The sequence below is a fragment of the Salvelinus alpinus genome, chromosome 10, assembly GCF_045679555.1.
Source record: "Salvelinus alpinus chromosome 10, SLU_Salpinus.1, whole genome shotgun sequence".
Classification (NCBI taxonomy): domain Eukaryota; kingdom Metazoa; phylum Chordata; class Actinopteri; order Salmoniformes; family Salmonidae; genus Salvelinus; species Salvelinus alpinus.
In genome coordinates, this window is record NC_092095.1 from 72886757 (window position 1) to 72909885 (window position 23129).

A 23129-nucleotide genomic window follows, 5' to 3' on the forward strand; every position below is an offset into this window, starting at 1 on the left:
CAATTGTGCGCCACCCTAAGGGACTCTAAATCATGGCCGGATGTGATACAGCCTGGTTACTAACCCTTGTGATGGTGAGGGGAGGATGATATGGCTCATCATTTTCATGACTTTTACCCACTTTTTAGAATATGTTTTATTCCCCTGTATTGTACAGCCTACTGATATGAATACGTATGTCAACCGGTACAGCCAGAAGAGAACTGGCCACCATTTTGAGCCTGGTTCCTCTCTACGTTTCTTCCTTGGTTCTTGCTTGCTGGGGAGTTTTTCGTGGCCACTTTGCTTCTACATCTGCATTGCTTGCTCTTTGGGGATTGAGGCTGGGTTTCTGTAAAGCACTTTGTGACAACTTCTGACGTAATAAGGGCTATATAAAATACATGTGATTGACATGTATATCACACCAACTGACTGGTTTTTCTGATGTTGTTCACACAGGAGACCGTGTTGAGACATTCTCTTCATCGAGAGAGCAACAGCAGGAAGATCACAGAGCGAAGAGGTCTCACCACTGCCCACATTGTCAGAAGATTTTCCCATTTCTATCAAAGCTAAAAATACACCTAAAAATACACACAGGAGAGAATCGGTATTCCTGTACTGACGGTGGGAAGAATTTCACAACATCCAAGGCTTTGACAGTTAATCAGAGAGTGCACACAGGAGAGAAGCTTTACTCCTGCTCTGACTGTGTAAAATGCTTCACAACATCAACTTGGCTAAAAGTTCATCAGAGAACACACACAGGAGAGAAGCCTTACTCCTGCTCTGATTGTATAAAATGCTTCACAACATCAGCTAAGCTAAAGGTTCATCAGAGAACACACACAGGAGAGAAGCCTTACTTCTGCTCTGCCTGTGCGGCGAGTTTCTCTATAATGTGCAACTTAAAACGACATGAACGTATACACACAGAGAAGATTTACTCCTGCTCTGACTGTGCGGCGAGTTTCTCTCTACTGTGCAAATTAAAACGACATGAACGTATACACAAAGGAGAGAAGCCTTACTCCTGCTCTGACTGTGGAAAGAGTTTTTCTCGACGGGGCCACTTAAAAATACATGAACAAAAACATACAGGAGAGAAGCCTTACTCCTGCTCTGACTGTGGAAAGAGTTTCTCTCTACTGGGCCACTTAAAAATTCACCAATATATACATACGGGAGAGAAGCCTTACTCCTGCTCCGACTGTGGAAAGAGTTTCTCTCGACTGGGCCACTTAAAAACACATGAACAAAAACATACAGGAGCGAAGCCTTACTCCTGCTCTGACTGTGTAAAATGCTTCGCAACATCAACTGAGTTAAAAGTTCATCAAAGAACACACACAGGAGAGAAGCCGTACTCCTGTTCTGACTGTGTAAAATGTTTCCCAACATCAACCAGGCTAAAATTTCATCAGAGAACACACACAGGAGAGAAGCCTTACATCTGCTCTGACTGTGCAGCGAGTTTCTCTCTACTGTGCAACTTAAAGCGACATGAAAGTATACACACAGGAGAGAAGCCTTACACCTGCTCTGACTGTGCGGCGAGTTTCTCTCTACTGTGCAACTTAAAACGACATGAACGTATACACACAGGAGAGAAGCCTTATCACTGCACTGACTGTGAGAAGAGATTCTACAGATTGGGCCACTTAAAAAGACACCAATGTATACATAAAGGAGAGAAGCCTCATCAGTTCTCTCAGACCAGCTGAGATTAGACACTCCACTTAATTATCATGTCTTTAAATAATTGGCAACGATGAATTGGATCAAATGAAGACAGCTTAGAACACTCTATTGTAAACCTATAGTTTCTCACTGTGAGAGAACTGTGCTTAGGAAAGGGAGCGTTATAGAATGTTAGCCTCTCTTTACTTTACTGATCAGTTTGCACCTTGTTAGTTTTGATGTGTTTTGTTAGTTTCTACTGTAAAGATATTAAGATGACCTTGGATTTGCCCTTAGGGTTGAATATCCTCTGTGAGACGTCTCACAATGGAGTTTGATGGTTGACTGGGTGGTACTGCTTCCCTCTGCAGTTCTCTGTGGGAATGAGCTAGTAGACACAACATACACTGAGTGTACAAAACATTAACGACACCTGCTCTTTTCATGACTTAAACTGACCAGGTGAATCCAGGTGAAAAGCTATGATCCTTAATAATGTAGTTTTTGTGTATTTCTTATGGATTCCCATTTGCTTTCAGTAGAAAACAAGAAACTGCAGTTAAGGACTGAAAAGACTGGACAATGAAAATGTTAAAAACATTGCCTGGTCTGATGAATCCCGGTTCCTGCTGTTTCATGCTGATGGGAGGACTATGGGGTGTGGGGTGTATTTTCAGGACACACATTGGACCTGTCGTGACGTTGTATTAGTTAATGTGGCGACTGTTGCTCATCGAATGATAACAAGTTTCTAATTACGTGATTAACTGAATCAAGCAATTATTAAGTCATTAACCTGGGGCACCATGGGAAAACTAGTTTTTATTGAGTTTCTATTTCCCAAATTAACTCAAAGAATATCGATTTTACCACAGCCGCTAATTAACCAGTTGCCTCTAACAGTCTCGTTCTGAACGTCGTATAGCCCGGGATTCTGCACGGACCCGGGTCTCACTAATGAATTAGCACCACACCAGTCTTAGTTGAATGTTTATTTACTAAAAAGCTAAAATGATGATAAAAGATACACATACACAAAAACACACTCTAGGCTATTGATTAGAACTTAGTATAACGGGCCAACACACTAGGGCGCGTGTTACCCAAAATGGGGATTTAAAAGAGAGAGAAAGAGAGAAAGTACACAAGAGGAATATACATTTGGGTGAAATTGTCAGCTATGCTCAACCCTAGCCTTGCCCCAAACTGCCGCTGTTATGAGTCAGAATATAATGATGTAATTACTTGTGGAGGTTCTCCGTGGATTTTCCCGCGTGGACCGTTCAAGCTGCTCAATGACGCACTTCTCCTGCGCACCGCTCTAGGTGTCCTCACGACACGATGTCCGTGTCCTTTGGCTTTACCGGCCTGTTCCTTTGTCCTCGCTCTGGAAGGGGTCTTCGGAGGACAGATAGCTCTGTAGCTCAGAGCTCACAGCGTAAAGATGAAAGAGTGTAGATACCACGATTCGATGGGGAGGCTAGGTGGTTCGGCTTGAATACACCCGCTTAGACACGCTACTCATCCGTAGCTTGGGTAGAAAAAGATTTCTTTGTCTTCAAGTTGTTGCGTTTTGGGTTCGTTGACCTTTTAGACCTTTGGCTGCAGCTCGGGTCACTTAGTCATAATGTTAATTCTGCACTCACAGGTTTTATACCCTCGGGTCAGAAGTGGGCGTAACCACCTTCAGGGCAATTCTCTGGGCGTACCGAGTTTGAGGGGCAAGGTATAGATTTTACTTAAATCCAATTTTAGACAACTAAATTCACATTTCATCTCTACCAAACATTCTCTTTGATTTGGACATTTCCCACACAACGTACAATGTATAAACATCAAGCATATACGAGGAAAACTCTTAACGTTACAATGTTTTCATAATAACGTCATCTATTAACCTTTAATAACAAAACAAAAATGACATACATTTTCATATTCCATCTATCGTCATGACCACCATTGTAGTTGACGGAAACCATTGTTCCAAAGTCCCTTTATTGCATGTTTACAGTTCTGAGGCTGGTCCTCCATAGTGAGGGGGACAAAGGAATGTGGTCTGTGGCTTCAGAATTACCATGGGTGTGAGGGGTCATAAAACCCCCACATCTTCAGACCCCCTAGATCTCTCCTGCTCTGTTGGGGTTGAGAGGAAATTTGTAGGGATGTGGTCTCCTGTAACCTGACCTGATCAGGACAGTCATGACAGACCCCTTGATTAAAAGTGCAACTATGTTTGAATGCTACATAATATCTAAATAATCATTGCCAATCAGGTGCATCCCTTCATGGCAGCAGTGTATCCTTCTGCAAATAGATTTCTTCAACAGGATTATGCCACAAGGCTTGTCCAGGAATGGTTCCAAGAACATGACAGTGAATTCAGCTTACTGCAGTGGCCTGCCGAGTCACCAGATCTCAATCCAATTGTTCATCTGTGGGAGGAGATGGAACAAGCTATTCGGAGTAGAGATCCACTTCCAGCCATCTTGCCACAGTTGTAGGAAGCATTGGAGTCAACATGGGCCAGCATCCCTGTGGAACACACAACACCTTGGACAGTCCATGCCCCAATGAATTGAGACTGTTCTGAGGACAAAGGGGGGTGCAACTCAATATCAGAAAGGTGTTCCTAATGTTTTGTACACTCAGTGTATATCAGATAAAGATGGTGTGACCAGTTTTCAGCATTAGTTTATTTTAAATTACTAAACAACTTTTGTTTAATGATTAACAGGCTATGAATCATCTAATTGTGTTTATTCAATTTGTCTTTTAATACTAGATTCATTATTTTAGTCATTGATGATGAATGTATTTGAATAACTGTATTGAAGTTAATTGATCTGGCGGCAGGTAGCCTAGCGGTTAAGAGTGTTGGGTCAGTAACTGAAAGGTCGCTAGTTTGAATCCTGAGCCGACTAGGTGAAAAATCTGTCGTTGTGCCCTTGAGCAAGCCAATTAACTCTTATTTGTCCTGTAAGTCTCTCTGGATAAAAACATCTGCTAAATGACAAGAATGTAATGAAAAATAATGTTTGTACATGAATTCATGCTGGGCAGCCACTTTTTTCTCATGTGTATAATTCAATGAAATAAACTGTTTTTTAGTTAAATACTGTATGTTGTCGTGGTAATTTCCTGTATTACTAAACGATGAGTTTACAAACCACACACAAGTCAGTTATATTTTAAACTTAAACTTTTAAACACCATAGCCCTTTGACTCTCAGATCAATTCAGTGTCTATAAATGAATTCTCTGAGAGTGCTTACAAAAGAATATAGCATTAGCTATAAATTATCGTTCAGTTTGGTCTCTTAGACGAGGTTCTACTTCTCGTTCTTGGTACTTCATATTACCAAAACATTACCTCATCCAATGGCATATATCAATTGTCTAACTTTAGATACTCCCATCTCAAATACAACCCACCCCTGGACAAGCTCCCTGGGGGGAGTGAGCCTCTAGGTCATATACTATCTCAAGATTCATGCAACATCAGAGGGGTAATACAATGCTTCCAGACACTGCCATACTCCTCCCCCCCAATGGGAAAAGGAGGGAGTGACTGGAGTACAGACATTGTGGAGCCCTTCACATGGTTTCACAGATATATTCATAATGAAGACAATGTTCAAACCTGAATTCTCCCTTTCTGATATTCTGCCTATTACCAGACATGTAAAATGTTGGCCTAGAGAAATAATAGTTTGCGACATTAACGGAAACTGATCATTAATATAGCAACCTTATCAAATTACAAACGTTTTCAAAAATGTTGACGCTTACAATTATCCGCGTGTCGTTGTGTTACGTCTTTAGGAACAAATGGCGGGTGAATGACTTGCTTCTTTCTCCCAGTTTTGAGGCATGACGGTTATACATTGTAATACATTCCGTTGTGATATTGTAAACGAACATCGGTTTCTTTTGGAGCGCGATTCATCAACAATTGGGAGATAATTTGATATGGTTTATACTTTAAATGTCTAGCATACTTTTACAACCTTCGTTTTTAATTTAAAAAATCCAGTTTTGATTTGATGGAAATATATAAAATCTTAAATGCAATGTAAAGCTGTTTAAATCAATAATTAATTCACCCTTTGTCGCAGAATCATCAAACTAGATATAATTTATTCTATAAATGTCTAGCATATTTTTACAACCTTTGTTTTGAATACAAATTCCAGTTTTGATTTGATAGAAATATATCAAATCTATAAGATGCCATTCTAGTAATGTTTGATATTACAACATTGATATGTGATACCTTTTTTATCAACAAATACGTTTTTTTGCAAATGTATGTCTTTATTACTATACGATTTATATTGCCTGAATACTCAACGATGATTAGCACCTCAGTTATGTGTGCTTCTGTCAGGGTTCTGGTCAAAAGCATGTCCTTTAAAGTCAATTTAGCAATTGAACAAAAGAATGCTCTGTGTGCCAGAGATGGTTCCATTTAGCTTGTCTGGGGATGACAATGAAGGACTTCAACAAAGCCAAAACAGAAAATGATTGGAAGGGGCCTTTTTGCTGTTAAATTAGAGACGTATAAATAAATGACTGTTGTTCCTTGTAACTACTTTAAAATGTGGAACTGTTGCCCTAAAAATGCAAACATTGATTTGACATACAATTTAATATTGTAAACATTGTACAACTTTATGTAAACATTGTCTAACTTCATATAGAACAAATTGCACTTGAAATTAACATTTATTTTAAGTTATTTTAAATGGAGTATAGACGGGCCAGGAAACACAGATAAAAAAATATATATATTCACCCCCGGGTTAGATTTTCTCAGGTTTTTGCCTGCAGAATAAGTATTGTTATACTCACAGACAATATTTTGACAGTTTTAGAAACTTTGGAGTGTTTTCTATCCCAATCTGTAAATTATTTGCATATTCTACGATCTGGGCTAGAGAAAATGTCCGTTTACCTTGGGAACGTTATTTAAAAAATCAAAAAGAATCTGACCCCTAGCGTTATTAACCTTGTTCTGAACACCTCCAAAACAAAGGTCATGTGGTTTGGTAAGAAGAATGCCCCTCTCCCCGCAGGTGTGATTACTACCTCTGTGGGTTTAGAGCTTGAGGTAGTCACCGCGTACAAGTACTTGGGAGTGGGGCTAGACGGTACACTGTCCTTCTCTCAGCCCATATCAAAGCTGCAGGCTAAAGTTAAATCTAGACTTGGTTTCCTGTATTGTAATCGCTCCTCTTTCACCCCAGTTGCCAAACTAACCCTGATTCAGATGACCATCCTACCCTTGCTAGATTACGGAGATGTAATTTATAGATCGGCAGGTAAGGGTGCTCTCGAGCGGCTAGAGGTTCTTTACCATTCGGCCATCAGATTTGCCACCAATGCAAACTGGTCATCTCTGTATACCTGTCGCAAGACCCACTGGTTGATGCTTATTTATAAAACCCTCATAGGGCTCACTCCCCCCTATCTGAGATATCTACTGCAGCCCTCATCCTCCACATACAACACCTGTTCTACCAGCCGCATTCTGTTACAGGTCCCCAAAGCACACAGATCCCTGGGTCGCTGGTCTTTTCAGTTCGCTGCAGCTAGCGACCGGAATGAGCTGCAACAATCTCAATCTCTTCATTCAAAGACTCACTCATGGATACTCTTACTGACAGTTGTGGGGCTGCTTTGCGTGATCTATTGATGTCTCTACCTTCTTGCCCTTTGTGCTGTTGTCTGTGGCCAATAATGTTTGTACCATGTTTTGTGCTGCTACCATGTTGTTATGTTGTGCTGCTGCCATATGGTGTTGCTACCATGTTGTTATGTTGCTTCCATGCTGTGTTGTCATGTGTTGCTGCCATGCTATGTTGTTGTCTTAGGTCTCTCTTGTTGTGATGTGTTTTTAATCCCCTGTCTGCGCAGGGGGCCTTTTGGTAGGCCGTCATTGTAAATAAGAATTTGTTCTTAACTTCTTGACGCTAGGAGGCAGAATTTTTATGTTTGGAAAAATAACGTGCCCAATGTAAACGGCCTATTTCTCAGGCCCAGATGCTAGAATATGCATATAATTGACAGATTAGGATAGAAAACACTCTAAAGTTTCCAAAACTGTCAAGATATTGTCTGTGAGTATAACAGAACTGATTTTGCAGGCGAAAACCTGAGGAAATCCAACCCGGAAGTGCCTCTTATTTTGAAAAATCCCTGTTCCACTGCCTGCCTATCCTCCATTTAAAGGGATATCAACCAGATTCCTTTTCCAATCGCTTCCACAGGCCGTGAACAGGCTTTAGACATAGTTTCAAGCTTTTATTCTGAAAAATGAGCGAGATTTATCAAATCGCGTCAGTGGATAGCCAGATGTCCTTTGATTAGTTCTTGCGTGCGAAAGTGGTAGCTCAACATTGTCTTTCTCTATTGTATTGAATAGTTTACCTACCGGTTGAAACATTCTCATTATAAAGATTATTTATGTTAAAAACAACCTGAGGATTGATTATAAAAATGTTTTACATGTTTCTACGAACTTTACGGATACTATTTGGAATTATCGTCTGCCCTTCATGAGCCTGTGGATTTCTGAACATAACGCGCCAAACAAATTGAGTTTTTTTGATATAAAAATAATCCCTATTGTCTGCAGATTTTGCTTGAAGAACCAGAACAACATCTCTGTGCACCTCAACAGAGTGTGCATGAAGCTAAAACCAAAACAAGAGATTGATCAAGAAGTCGCCGCTGCCCGAGATTCCATGGTACAGCATCTTTGGCAAGGCAGGATGGTTGACTACAGCTCACTCAGTTATATCGTTACACAACAAGACGCACTCCGACTCCTGATCCAGAAGCTTGAACAAACTGGTCACATTATTAAGAACAAGCCAGAAGACAAACAAATACACGGGTAAGATATTTTTGACACTGATAAGATAATATATATGCAAGTTACATAATGATTTAACTCATTTGAACTGTTGTTTGATTGTAATATAATATCAATGTTTTTGTTTATCTGTGTGATATTTCAGCCAAGTGGAAGTGTCTCATGTGTTGGCACCAACTGAAGCTGCAGAATCAGACATCAACATGGAGGATGACCAGCCTGCCTTGTACCAACTGTAAGTAAATACAAATAGAAATCATCTCAGAAACAAGTACTACACATAAGTATATAAGTGAACATGGATGTATTTGATTTATTCTAATCTGCATACCAAATCTTTTCCAGACCAGGGGCCTGTTGCACAAAACTAGGATAAGGGATTAAGCCAGGATATCTTGGTGATCCTGGCTCAATTGATCCGTAATCCGGTTGCACTAAAGATGGATAGGGGGCAGGAGGATATGTTATGGTATAAATTACCATGGAGATTTATTCTGTGGAGCTAGCCTGCTCCAGACCAGGCTAAATTCCAGGATCTATTTAATCTCATCCCTAATGTCAGTCAGCAGTCACCACAAATGGAAACCAATAGTTATTTCACTGCTCACTATACATTGTTATCACATATAACTAGACCCACTGTTATTATTTAAACGTTTGTGATCATTAATTTCAATGATTTTGGATAAAAAATGATTTTTAGATGATGTTGCTATCATTAGATAATTTACAGTTTCCCATAGACTATAAGGCTATATATAAAATGATAGAATATTAGGGCCACAGAGGGGAAAAAAACACAAGTCATAATATTGTAACCAGTTGTTTTAAAGGAGGACAGTTGTTAAAATGACAGATGTGGGGCATTTCGTGAAATTGTACTTCAGTATGGTTTCATAAACAAAGACATGCTGATGTGCCAGAATATTAAGTATCACATTGTCATAAGTATCAAAACTGTAAAAACAATATGTAGCTTTTCTGCAGAAAGAACCAGCCTCATAAATTTATGACTTTATCCTTTTTCTTCAGTGTGGCCCTAGTACTCTGTCATATAAACAAATACACATTCCATATGAATATAAAAACACAATGTGTAACATTATGTTCCTTTATTGAATAAGGACAAAACAAAGCAGGTAAACCATCAGCTCCTTTCGAAACTGAAGTCACAGTGACTCTACAAGATGGAAAGCACAGAATCCAAGCATATTATACAAAATGATACATACACATTCAAAGGTCTGTATATAACACACCCTGCATGTCTGCACACTAAAATAAATGCAGGACAAATCCATACACATCAACTGAACAGACAAATGAATGGATGCAGTAGCCTCCCTGCAGCCTTGTATTACACACAGTATACCGCACAAACATCATAAGAGGCCAAATTCGTCAAAAAACGAACCCAAAAAAAACCAAATTCCTCTGCCACCGCAGGACATATTTAACCAAAATTGAAAGCACACATACTAACTAAAATAATTCAACACCTATTGGTCCCTCAGCAGCCGACCACTGTCGTCATCAGGGAAGATTGCCGGATTGTCCCAGTCCATGGCTGGTGGCACTCTGGGGGCCACATTGTGGAGGACAGCACAAGCCACAGTAATATCACATGCCCTAACAGGGCTGACCCTTAATTTGTGAAGGCAGTGAAAGCGTGCCTTCAGGAGGCCAAAGGTCATTTCAACTCTGGCCCTGGTCCTGGCATGGGCATGGTTGTAGGCCTGCTGTGCTTCCTGGGGGTCTGTGAAAGGTGTCAGGAGAAAAGGCTGGCAGCCATACCCCCTGTCTCCCAGCAACACACCAGAGAATTCACCTGTCAACACAAAATCTCATCATTACTACCTCATAAACACAGTGATATTCTTGACACAGCCATGATGGTTATAAATAGGGGTTGTGTGGCTTACCTTGTGATAGGCACTGATAGATTTCAGAGGCCCGAAAGATTCTGGAGTCATGGACTGAGCCAGGCCATTTTGCCACAACATTGCTGATCACACAGTCAGCATTGCAGACCATCTGAAATCATAAGATGAGGAATATTACACCAATCAATGCACATCACTGGCAATGCAGAGTGTTCGTCAATGGACAATATCAAAAAGTTATGTTCACCTGAACATTAATGCTGTGAAAGGATTTCCTATTCACAAAATCGGCCTCATGGGCACCTGAGGGGGCTTTTATCCTTATGTGTGTGCAGTCCACTGCACCAATGACATTGGGGAAACCTGTCACACAAAGTAATGAGTATCCTACTATGTGTTAACAGTTGTCCTGTAATTTGTAGATCCTCTTACCTGCAATCCTATAGAACTCCTCTTTGATGTCACAGAGTCTTCTGTGGCCAGGGAAGGAGATGAAGACATCTGCTAATGCTTTGATAGCCAGACACACACTCCTTATTGTGCGGCAAATTGTGGCCTTGTTCAGCTGTTCTGCATCCCCCACTGAGTACAGGAAGGCTCCACTAGCAAAAAAGCGCAAGGCCACACAAACCATTTGCTCCACACTCAGTGCATGGCTCCGTGCAGTGCGGTGCTTAATCCTGGGACCCAGTAGTCTGCATAGATACCTGATGCCATCTGCAGAAAACCTGTATCTTTCATATAGATGGTCATCAGGGAAGGCCAGTGGGTCCAACCGGTCCCTGAAGACCCTTTCTCGCCTGAAGGCTCTCCTCAGCACAAGTGCTTCTTCATCCACCACATCTCGCACGAATGGGCATGCCATTGTCAGAGCAGAAAGGAACACACAATTTTGGGCCTTCATATAGGCTAGTGGCCACACCTGGTGCTGGGGGGGTGGGCAAAAGAGGGCGATGCCTTATAACGATGACTTGGTTGTACTGATTGCTGGGAAAATAAAAAAAACCTTAGAAAGATGCCACCGTCCTGTGTGCTCACAATAAGAGCTCATATGTCATGGCTCACTTGACTTTACGAGAATATACCTAATTTTTATTTTGAGCTGTGTCATCTTCTTGGAGCTGGGGGAGGAAAGAAAAATAATGATTAATACATTTGTGTTACAGTTAGCATACAGTGTACATTGAAGGCATATCTCACCTCCCTCTCAAGTTTTTTTATTTCAAGGTCCAGTTTCCTAATTGTCCTCTTTTTTATTTCGGACTCCAGTGCAAGATTTTCCATCTTTTTCTTCTTGTACTGAATGTCTATGTCTGCCAGTTCTATTTGGCGCCGGAGGTGGTTGCCATACAACTTTCTGATAGCTTGTGAGCTCTGTGAACACAATACAATTAGCGCAGCTGGAATTTGGCAGGATGTGGTGTCCTTTTATTAATACGCACTATGTTGCCAGGCTGGTTTTCCCACTGTATAGCATCTGGGTCCTGTAAAAGAAATTAGATTTTTTGATTTTGATGAGGACTCCTCACCATTGTAGAGTAAATAGTACTTTCACAGTCTTAACATGATACCTCATGCCTTCTGGAATCCAGAGAGATGGTCTCCTCCTCATCATCGTCTCCATCATGTGCTGTTGCTGCTGCACTGGGGCCTTCACCCTATCACATTTAATCGGATTCATATTGAAGCTAGTAGACAAGACATGCCAGGCCTACAGTATGCCTTTGATGGAGTACTCACTGGATCAGCATCGTCTGGTGCTTGTGCTGGTGGCTCTAACAGGAACACAGTGCTGCCAGACACTGCAAGGCAATAGGTAAACCAAAGTCAGACAGTCCAAATTGATTCAATATGAATGTGGTTGTATCCCATGTAGAGATGGAAGGACATACCTTGAATGAAGCGGGTGGCATCTTGGGAGGAACCTATGCTCGTCTCTTTCCCCCCAGGGATCCCCTCTAAGACGGGCCTGCCTTTATTTAGCTCCAAGGCCATGTCCTCTGCTGGGGTAAGGTCAGCCTTTGGTGACCCACCACCCGTGCCTTGTCTGTGGGTATTCTTTTTCACTGCTAAAACAGTACAGACAATGTGTGAGCAGGCACCTTCTGGGTACAATATATGCTTGTGCTTTGTTAAATATTAGTCAGGGACCATACCATTCTGCAGAATGTTCTTGTATTTGATTTTGACCTGCTGCCATGTCCGTTTTGGCCCGTTCATGTTTAATCTACACACACACACACACACACACACACACACACACACACACATTTAATGGAGTCACACTGCAAAAAATTACTTGGTATTTTTGTCTTGTTTTCAGTAAAAATATCAAAAAATTTATCATAGCTTTATACAGTGTGATGGAGTTACTTTACACAATTTCACTCATATCTGCAGTGCATTTCAATTAAAAATTTAACCGTTTCATAATTACAGTACAACTGCATTTTTGGAGATGTGAATTAAATATTTGCATTGTAATTGTGATGTTTCAGCGGAGCGGTGAGTGTGTAATTGTGCACTACTTACGCATTCAGGCGGTCTGCAATACTTTGCCACGCTTTTTCTCTTTGCTTTATCACTGTGGCGGTGTTGCCTTTCTTCTTAATTATATCTTTTACCTCCTCGTATGCCTCCATGAGGATTTGTGCTTCCGACGGGGAAAAGTACGCGGCTCTAGTTGCCATGGTAAATCAGTTAATCTGTGATCTGTGGCGGGGTCTATTTGAGTGAGCCGTGAGCGCGCACCTATCCAGGATTGGTTTCACCTGGCTTAATGAATCCGTGTCTGCTCATCCTGGCTTGGTCTTTGTGCAACCAATTAAGCCTGGACGCACATGTTTTGGCTTCATTGAGCTCAGCTGAGTCATTTATCCCAGATGTCTTAATTCTACTTTTGTGCAACAGGCCCCAGAGAACCAGTCATGGGACAAGAAACTGACAAAGGGGATGCAAAGCAGTGGTTTATAAGGTATATATTTAAAATTGATCCTCACAGAAATGTGTTTTTAAATTTAAGTGTATATTATTGACGTTCTTCAAATCATTAATGTATTATTGTTTGTCTGCAGGTACACAGATGATGTTGAACTACAAATCTACTGATGTCTTGACAGTCGGATGCACTCTCCTGCCAAGATAAAGATGATAGCTACGTCACGCGTAGAGTGAGGCTGCATAGGACAGATAGAGGTGATAGCTACATCATGGGTAGAGTGAGGCTGCAGAGGACAGATAAAGATGATAGCTACATCATGGGTAGAGTGGGGCTGCAGAGGACAGATAGAGGTGATAGCTACATCATGGGTAGAGTGAGGCTGCAGAGGACAGATAGAGGTGATAGCTACATCATGGGTAGAGTGAGGCTGCAGAGGACAGATAAAGATGATAGCTACATCATGGGTAGAGTGAGGCTGCAGAGGACAGATAGAGGTGATAGCTACATCATGGGTAGAGTGGGGCTGCAGAGGACAGATAGAGGTGATAGCTACATCATGGGCAGAGTGAGGCTGCAGAGGACAGATAAAGATGATAGCTACATCATGGGTAGAGTGGGGCTGCAGAGGACAGATAGAGGTGATAGCTACATCATGGGTAGAGTGGGGCTGCAGAGGACAGATAGAGGTGATAGCTACATCATGGGCAGAGTGAGGCTGCAGAGGACAGATAGAGGTGATAGCTACATCATGGGTAGAGTGAGGCTGCAGAGGACAGATAAAGGTGATAGCTACATCATGGGTAGAGTGAGGCTGCAGAGGACAGATAGAGGTGATAGCTACATCATGGGTAGAGTGAGGCTGCAGAGGACAGATAGAGGTGATAGCTACATCATGGGCAGAGTGAGGCTGCAGAGGACAGATAGAGGTGATAGCTACATCATGGGTAGAGTGAGGCTGCATAGGACAGATAGAGGTGATAGCTACATCATGGGTAGAGTGGGGCTGCAGAGGACAGATAGAGGTGATAGCTACATCATGGGCAGAGTGAGGCTGCAGAGGACAGATAGAGGTGATAGCTACATCATGGGCAGAGTGAGGCTGCAGAGGACAGATAGAGGTGATAGCTACATCATGGGTAGAGTGAGGCTGCAGAGGACAGATAGAGGTGATAGCTACATCATGGGCAGAGTGAGGCTGCAGTAGTCTAACGGGAGTGCTGTTTAGCAAATGTTGAGTTAAAACAAAATGTGTTTAAAGTCACGACGTACAAGCACAGTACACACACACAATGTTTTTTTTTGTATTTGATTAAAGAGAGATTGTACATAAGTGTTAAATAATAACATGGTCTATCTCCACATTCTTTATCGTTACAATTTTTTTTAAAGTAGTTACATTACAGTAAACTTTGATGACCGCTATGTCAAAGCATTTAACTAATAAATTGTCTGTAAAAATGTCTAGTAGACTTTTTTTCAGATGTATGCCACTAGTTTACTGTATAATACAGTGAATATGGAGTTATTTTAATTCAAATTTAATTTGGTGCTGTGTTATGCACTATATACACGTTATTTAGTTGTATGTGTGGTTTACATCAGTATGAAAATTATAATAAAATTAGAATTATACATTATAATCGAAGCATCTTTTTTTTGATCAGTATAATTATGATTGTGAAATTGTATTTATGAATCCATTTATTTCTCTTCAAACTATTGCACACACAAAGCTCTTGTGTTATATTCTAGAATGAAGCTCAAAATAGGATCTTAAAGGAACTGTAACGAATGTCGTCGGGAGAAGGAGAAGACCAAGGTGCAGCGTGATAAGTATTCATAATACTTTTAATAAATACGAAAACTTGAACAAAAAACAACAAAACGACAAACAAACAGTTCTGCAAGGTGCAATACACAAAACAGAAAACAACTACCCACAAACACAGGTGGGAATAGGCTACCTAAGTATGGTTCTCAATCAGAGACAACGATAGACAGCTGCCTCTGATTGGGAACCATACCAGGCCAAACACATAGAAATACAAAACATAGAACAACATAGAACACCAGACATAGAATGCCCACCCAAACTCACGCCCTGACCAACCAAAATAGAGACATAAAAAAGATCTCCAGGGTCAGGGCCTGACAGTACCCCCCCCCCAAAGGTGCAGACTCCGGCCGCAAAACCTGAACCTATAGGGGAGGGTCTGGGTGGGCATTTCACCGCGGTTGCTGCTCTGGTGCAGGACGTGGACCCCGCTCCACCTTAGTCTTGGCCCACTTAGGTGGCCGCCTCTGGAGCAGGGACCCTTACCGCAGACCCCGAACCGGGGACCCTCGCAGCGGGCCCCAGACAGGAGGGAGACTCTGGCTGCTCCGGACAGGAGGGAGACTCTGGCTTCTCCGGACAGGAGGGAGACTCTGGCTTCTCCGGACAGGAGGGAGACTCTGGCTTCTCCGGACAGGAGGGAGACTCTGGCTTCTCCGGACAGGAGGGAGACTCTGGCTTCTCCGGACAGGAGGGAGACTCTGGCTTCTCCGGACAGGAGGGAGACTCTGGCGGCTCCGGACAGGAGGGAGACTCTGGCGGCTCCGGACAGGAGGGAGACTCTGGCGGCTCCGGACAGGAGGGAGACTCTGGCGGCTCCGGACAGGAGGGCGACTCTGGCGGCTCCGGACAGGAGGGCGACTCTGGCGGCTCCGGACAGGAGGGCGACGGGCGACTCTGGCGGCTCCGGACAGGAGGGCGACGCTGGAGGCTCCGGACTGGAGGGCGACGCTGGAGGCTCCGGACTGGAGGGCGACGCTGGAGGCTCCGGACTGGAGGGCAACGCTGGAGGCTCCGGACTGGAGGGCGTCGCTGGAGGCTCCGGACTGACGGCCTTCGTTGGAGGCCTCGTGCCATAACTCCTCACTGGAGGTTTCGTGCCCTGGATCCTCACTGGAGGCTTCGTGCCCTGGATCATCACTGGAGGCTTCGTGCCATGGATCATCACTGGAGGCTTCGTGCCATGGATCATCACTGGAGGCTTCGTGCCATGGATCATCACTGGAGGCTTCGTGCCATGGATCATCACTGGAGGCTTCGTGCCCTGGATCATCACTGGAGGCTTCGTGCCCTGGATCATCACTGGAGGCTTCGTGCCATGGATCATCACTGGAGGCTTCGTGCCATGGTTCATCACTGGAGGCTTCGTGCCATGGATCATCACTGGAGGCTTCTTGCCATAGATCATCACTGGAGGCTTCGTGCTATGGATCATCACTGGAGGCTTCTTGCCATGGATCATCACTGGAAGCTTCGTGCCATGGATCATCACTGGAGGCTTCGTGCCATGGATCATCACTGGAGGCTTCTTGCCATGTATCATCACTGGAGTGGAGAGACACACAGGAGGCCTGGCTCTGGGAGAAGGTACAGGACTCACCAGGATGGGGAGACATGCAGGAGGGTTAGGGCTTAGCACAGGCACAGAACTCACCAGGCTGGGGAGACATGCAGGAGGCCTTGTCCTTGGCCGAGGCACCGGATGCACTGGGCCGTGGAGGCGCACTGGAGGTCTCGAGCAACAAGCCTGCACAACTCGTCCTGGCTGGATACCCCCTGTAGCCCGGCAAGTGCAGGGACTTGGAACAGGCCGCACTGGGCTGTGCTGGCGAACCGGGGACACCGTGCGTAGGGCTGGTGCAGTATACCCCGGGCCGAGGAGACGCACTGGAGACCAGATGAACTGAGCCGGCATCATCCCTCCTGGCTCGATGCCCACTCTAGCCCGGCCGATTCGAGGAGCTGCGATGTAGCGCACCGGGCTATGCGTGCGCACTGGGGACACTGTGCGCTTCACCGCATAACACGGTGCCTGCCCAGTCACTCTCTCGCCACGGTAAGCACGGCGAGTTGGCTCAGGTCTCCTACCTCACTCCGCCAATCCCCCCGTGTGTCCCCCCCAAAAAAATGTCTGGGGCTGCCTCTCGTGCACGTTACCTCGAGCCAATTCCTCGTAGTGTCGCCGCTCTGCTCTAGCTGCCTCCAGCTCCTCTTTCGGACGGCGATACTCTCCCGGCAGTGCCCAGGGTCCCTTGCCGTCCAATATTTCCTCCCATGTCCAGGAGTCCATTACGAGCTGATTGGTCCTTTGGTGGTGGGTAGTTCTGTAACGAATGTCGTCGGGAGAAGGAGAAGACCAAGGTGCAGCGTGATAAGTATTCATAATACTTTTAATAAATAGGAAAACGTGAACAAAAAACAACAAAACGACAAACGAACAGTTCTGCAAGGTGCAATACACAAAACAGAAAACAACTACCCACAAACACAGATGGGAACAGGCTACTACCTAAGTATGGTTCTCAATCAGAGACAACGATAGACAGCTGCCTCTGATTGGGAACCATACCAGGCCAAACACATAGAAATACAAAACATAGAACAACATAGAACACCAGATATAGAATGCCCACCCAAACTCACGCCCTGACCAACCAAAATAGAGACATAAAAAGATCTCCAAGGTCAGGGCGTGACAGGAACTGCTCCCCAGATTTTTTCTAAGGGTACCCCAAGCCTGGACATGCATAATATGATGGAATCCGGGTTTGGCAACCCTCCCATGGGGGAGCCGTCACTGGCTCACCACCTTAGCCCCTCGTGCCATGTCACTAACAACACCAGAGCTTAATACATTCCTCCCTGAAGGTAAATAATGTACTTATGTTCAGAATCTCGCTCTGATTTGTATGTAGCATAGTTTTGTTTGATCAAATCATTTTTATATTAAAATGTAGGAACTGGGTTCTACAGTTTGAACCCCTGACGTCTCTTAAGTCCAAATTCAATCCCTCCTTATACATATTTAATGTTATCTTATATACATTAAAAGCACGATCATTATTTCAAATGAATTATCAACACAGTAATAGGTTTTGGTAAATGTCTATAAAAACTTAATTCATAATAAAATATAAAATCTAGAGGTAAAAATACATTGTTCCTTTTGATAGTGGTGATAGTAATGACTGAGTAAGCCTAATTGTAAACGTAAGCCTCAAAAGTGGCATGTTTATTATGAGGAGGAAACATTTAGGCAGCCAGGACCACAGCCGCTCTGGCCTAGCTCTCACTGCAGTCCAGTGCCATGGATGGACATCGTTGAAGTTTGGCCTCGAGTAATTTAGGAGGGCAACTTTATGAAGGCTTCTTCACAAAGGCCTTATCATACAACGCTCTACAAGAAAAAAAAAATGCATAGGCTACTTTTATTGTTCACATTATTTGCATTGATGATGTATTGAAGTCAAGTGGTTCAACATTCAAATGCAGTTTGATGTACCACACGGGACAGCTTGGAAAAAGGGACGGTTGGTGGAACTCTGGTGCCACCAAGTGGACAATTGCTTCTGTTCCATTGTGGCAGCAACGCTACCAGAGATATTTGATACAATATCAAATTTTATGTCAATATTATTATCTCCAAATTGTTTCCACCCCACCCGTGATAAATTATTATTCCAATTTCGCTGTTAATATGGTTTTAATTGAACAACGCTTTCTCTCATTTCTGATTGGAGGGCGGATAACCACGTGGCTTTAGAACCTACAACTGTGTTACTTTGTAACAGTCGAACGTGGTTATTCCTGACGTTGATCAACTCGCAATCCATGCCACCATTTATTTAAAGCATTATCTTTTTTTATGGGGAAAAAAAGCATACAGAGCTCATTTTGGTGTAACCAATGTCAAATTTGACGTGTCGGAGAACGGCCACTTCTTCCCGAAACCATTGTGGGTATCGCTTCTCGGCCTTTTGGCTCAGATCAAGCTTGGTACCGAGGTGCCTCAAAGCTCGCTGAGTCGAAAGGTCGGAGATAGGAGGGCGGTAAGGATTTGGTGAATTAGTAATTTACTATTCACAGGTGGTGGTTATCTACAGATTTTGCTATAAGAAATTTTTGTTTTTTTGGTGTATGAGAGAGCGTGTCTTTCTTTTCCTGGAGGAAATGGCAAATAACACAACAAACAAGATGCCTGGGATTGGGATAGCAAATACTGTGCGTTTTGCTTGGAAGAATAAGGGAATGGAGCCTTTCGGAAGAGAAACCTTTGGCAGGACAATTCTTATCGGGATCATGCGTTTGGAGGTGAAGGACGTATTGTGCCTTCAGGGGAATCCAATGGAGGTTGCATTTGATGTGACTTTTCATAAGGAAGATATGCATGATAAGGTTATGAAGAAAGCAAGAGAGGAGGAGAAAGGAAGACCGATGTGCCACTACGAGGTGACCAGCCTGGGAAAAAGCAGTTTCAGGTTGGTCACAGTGAATATATATAATCCACATGTGTTGGATGAAGATGTGAGGAGCTTCCTGGGGAGATATATGGACAATGTATCCTCAGCGAGGCTCCTCAGGGACTCCATGGGTTTCTGGACTGGGAAGAGAGTTTTTCAGGCACTCCTCAGGGAGGACCCAAAGGGGGAGGGTGGTTACCTCCATCCTCCTGCGATGTTCTCCCTGGGGGCTGACAGGGGGACGTTGCATTACGCACGTCAGCCCCCGTTTTGCAGGCGTTGTATGGCCTACGGTCATACCCTCGCCTCGTGTAGGAACAGAAAGTGCAGGTTCTGTGGGTCTGACGAGCATGAGGCGAGGGAATGTGCCGAGCCTAAGGCATGTCATGGGTGTGGCTCGGTGGAGCACCTGTGGCGAGACTGCCCGGCTAGGCACAGGTCATACGCGTCTGCAGCTGGAGGGGGAGCGAGAGCGGGGGATGGGGGTAGAAGAGGAGAGGAGCGCGCAGGAGGTGGTGGCAGAGGAGGAGGAAATGCACCGAAGGAGCCAGAGAGAGAAGAGGAGAAAGAGAAGAAGAGGGCTGGGACAGAAGGAGTGGTGACTGGGACAGAAGGAGTGGTGGTTGGGACAGAAGGAGAGGTGGTTGGGACAGAAGGAGGGGTGGTCGGGACAGAAGAATTGGTGGTTGAGATGGAAGAAGAGGTGGCTGGGACAGAAGAACTGGTGGTCGGGACAGAAGGAGAGGTGGTCGAAATAGAAAGAGAAGTGGTTGGGACAGAGGGAGAAGAGGGGAAGGAAGCAGAAGAGGAGGAGGAGGATTTGGACATGGGACAGAAAGACGAAGTTCTTAGGAGGGTGAGGGAGAGGGTAGAGAAGAAGGGGCCAGTAAAGGGCTGGAAGGCAGGGGAACATGAGAGGGTGATAATGGAGTATGAGAAGGAGGTAAGGGAGAGGGGGTTGTTGGGGGTTTTGGATGGTAAAGATGGGAAAGAGGGAGAGGTTGAGGGGGTAGGGAAGGTAGATGTAGAAGAAATGGTTGTAGGGACAGAGGGGGGGAAGGAGGGAAAAAGAGAGAAAAGGAAGGAGAAGGGGATAAAGGAGAGGGGGGCGGCGAGGAGAGCACCGGGGAGGTTTGAGGAGGAGAAAAGAGTAATAGCGGGAAAAATGCTGGATATGGAGAAGGATAGAGGGCGGGTAGAGGACTGGGAAAATAAGGAAATAGTAAAGCTCCAGCAAATATTTCTTTTGGAGGTTAGGATGATGGGAGAAAGGGAGTTTAAGAGGGAATTGGGAAGATATGAAAGAAAGTATGAGGAGAGGATGAGGGGGTATGAACTGTACGAGGAGGCGGATAGGATAAGGGAGGAAGGGGAAGTTCGGTTGCAGAAGAGAAGGAGGGAGGAAGGGGTGGAGCAGGTGGATAGTGGGGGGGGGAGGGGTGGTGGAGAGGGGGGGGGAGAGGGAGAGGGGGCAGGACCTTCGGGGGTTCCCTCTCTTTCTTGTCTTTTTTCTCCGTTGGAGGAGCTGGATCGACAGGTCATGGAATTGGGTGGGGAAACGAGGGGAAGGAGACAGGGGTGGGGAGATGGCCCTGAGTGACATTATTGTGTGGGTGGGTTGATGGGAGAGGGGAGGGGGAGGGAGGAAGCTCCCCTAGATGGTATTAGTTTTGGTTTTGGTTATTGTTTAGTAGGTGGTTTTGAAAATAAGTATGGTTGTTTAGAGAAATATAGTTTTTGGGAATTAAGTTTGAAAGATTTTTGTTTGGTTTTGATGGTAATAAATATATTTTATAAAAAAAAAAAAATCTGTTCTTATCAGTTTAATATCTGATACGTCCCCTATCTGGGGACCATATATTAAATTGATTTTTGGAATAGGGAGATGGAATAGGGGCTTGCTCCGTCCACTCCACGCATCGACCTGGTATTGCAGTACCTCCAGGAACGGTGCACCCCCTGTCGTTGTAAATATAAATCAGGCGTTGATTCGTCTTTAATTTTTAAGGATCATAATCTATATTGTATTTTCACATTGGACAAGTTCATTTTAGTGTCAGTGATGGCTAGATACTGCTGGTCAAGTCGGTCACCGTTATATTGACTTTGATAGCTGATGTGAATGGTGCGTTAATCTTTAAAAAAAAGTTTTCGTCACATGCACGGGATACAGGGTGTAAACGGTACAGTGAAATGCTTACTTGCAACCTCTCCTCAACAGTGCAATACACACGATCAAAAATATACACAAATAGCTAAGTAATAAAGTAGTTATAAAAAATGGTTATGATTGGATAATATATACACAACAAGACTATACAGTTCAAACCATGAAATGTGCTAAAGTCATGTACTGGTAACATGGACTGCCTCACATACCGGTAACGTTATCTGATGTATTTGTCTGAAGTCATTATTTGATAGGCCTGCTATTTTCACAAGACTCAAATATATGACTCATCTGCCTGTATTAAAGTAACTATGTCTATTTATCCCATTGATTCTATTTCAATGATTTCACACTGCACTTTTTCAAGTGACATAAACTTGATATAGTGTAGTAAGAGTTATTCCTTCACTTACGGCATTATTACATATCATATATACACAATACAGTCACTGGTTTACGGCCATACCAGTCTCAATACGCCTGGTCTCGGAAGCTAAGCAGGGTCGGGCCTGGTTAGTACTTGTATGCTACGCTGCCTGGGAATACCAGGTGCAGTAAGCTTTTTTGTCCAGCAGGGTGTACTCTTGTACTATTTAATCAGGGAGCAACTGTCTTTATGTATTACAGTTTCTCTCAATCGGCTACAAGCATTTTTTGCAACAATGTTGTTGATTTTCAAAACAGAGTACACAAAACACACAACTTTTGCAAAACAGTAAATGCTTTTAGAAAATGTAGTTGTCTTTTTAAAAAACATAACATCGGTATCATCACAATCCAATTCCATGTATTCAATACATAGGCTGGTTTGCTCATAGTTTTGTAGACTTTCCATTGGTGTACAGAAACACCATCCACAATAGAAATAAGTTAAACTGAATACAACAGGGGAACACAACTGATATGAATGTATAGGCCTCAATCCACACCCAAGCAAAGCTCTAGAATAGGTCACATGTTGGAGATGATGACATAGGAGTCAGCCAAAGTTACTTAGAAGTAACCCAACTTCATTCTCTGCATCTCTGAATATCTGCTCAACTAAATATTAGGAAGGTGTCCTTAATGTTTTGTACACTCAGTGTACATACACTGAAAAAATATATAAATGCAACATGTAAAGTGTTGGTCCCATGTTTCATGAGCTGAAATAAAATATCCTTCAACCTAGAATACAAGGGTTGGATTTGCACTAAACAATTTAATGTCAGATAAATCATGTAACAAATCTGGCTTATGGTTAGCTTCATATACATTATCTATTTAAAATGTAGAACAGCTCAACAATATGAAAATGATGTG

General features: G+C 43.5%; 4 protein-coding genes and 1 pseudogene across 14 annotated transcripts in view; 3 read left to right on the forward strand and 2 right to left on the reverse strand.

Moving 5' to 3' along the window:
* LOC139533032 (zinc finger protein 271-like) overlaps positions 1 to 4775 on the forward strand; it is a 279603-nt gene extending 274828 nt beyond the window's left edge. For all 10 annotated transcript variants that reach the window (XM_071331205.1, XM_071331201.1, XM_071331202.1 and 7 more), the window contains one exon: positions 442 to 4775. In XM_071331205.1, coding sequence (XP_071187306.1) covers positions 442 to 1706 — 1265 coding nt within the window. In that variant the 3' untranslated portion in view covers positions 1707 to 4775. The remainder of the gene's footprint in view (positions 1 to 441) is intronic.
* The window catches only part of LOC139533065 (zinc finger protein ZFP2-like), a 316223-nt gene that overhangs the window by 196042 nt on the left and 97052 nt on the right, over positions 1 to 23129 (forward strand). The window lies entirely within an intron of this gene.
* LOC139533031 (zinc finger protein ZFP2-like) overlaps positions 1 to 23129 on the reverse strand; it is a 530089-nt gene that overhangs the window by 78891 nt on the left and 428069 nt on the right. The gene's annotated exons all lie outside the window — the stretch shown is intronic.
* LOC139533087 (uncharacterized) lies at positions 9637 to 13367 on the reverse strand. Of its 2 annotated transcripts, XM_071331321.1 has the most exons (9): positions 12579 to 13341; positions 12315 to 12491; positions 12163 to 12224; positions 11994 to 12080; positions 11865 to 11906; positions 11623 to 11796; positions 10855 to 11543; positions 10462 to 10573; positions 9637 to 10367 (listed from the first exon to the last, which is right to left on the reverse strand). In XM_071331321.1, the coding sequence occupies exons 1-7, from the start codon at positions 12691 to 12693 to the stop codon at positions 11508 to 11510; spliced, it is 693 nt and encodes a 230-aa protein (XP_071187422.1). In that variant the 5' UTR covers positions 12694 to 13341; the 3' UTR covers positions 9637 to 10367; positions 10462 to 10573; positions 10855 to 11507. The 2 variants fall into 2 exon arrangements, 1 of the variants encoding a protein (XP_071187422.1); XR_011666685.1 differs by having other exon boundaries at positions 10462 to 10785; positions 10855 to 11906; positions 11994 to 12224; positions 12579 to 13367.
* Positions 21442 to 21618, forward strand: LOC139533106 (U2 spliceosomal RNA; annotated as a pseudogene).

Coding starts and splice junctions, on each gene's coding strand:
- LOC139533087 (XM_071331321.1), bottom strand. CDS start 12,693: ATGTGTGTGTGTGTGTGTGTGTGTGTGTGTGTGTGTGTGTGTAGATTA. Junction 12,081..12,162: donor CACCAGACGATGCTGATCCA/GTGAGTACTCCA, acceptor TAAATGTGATAG/GGTGAAGGCCCCAGTGCAGC. Junction 11,797..11,864: donor AAAACCAGCCTGGCAACATA/GTGCGTATTAAT, acceptor TTGTGTTCACAG/AGCTCACAAGCTATCAGAAA.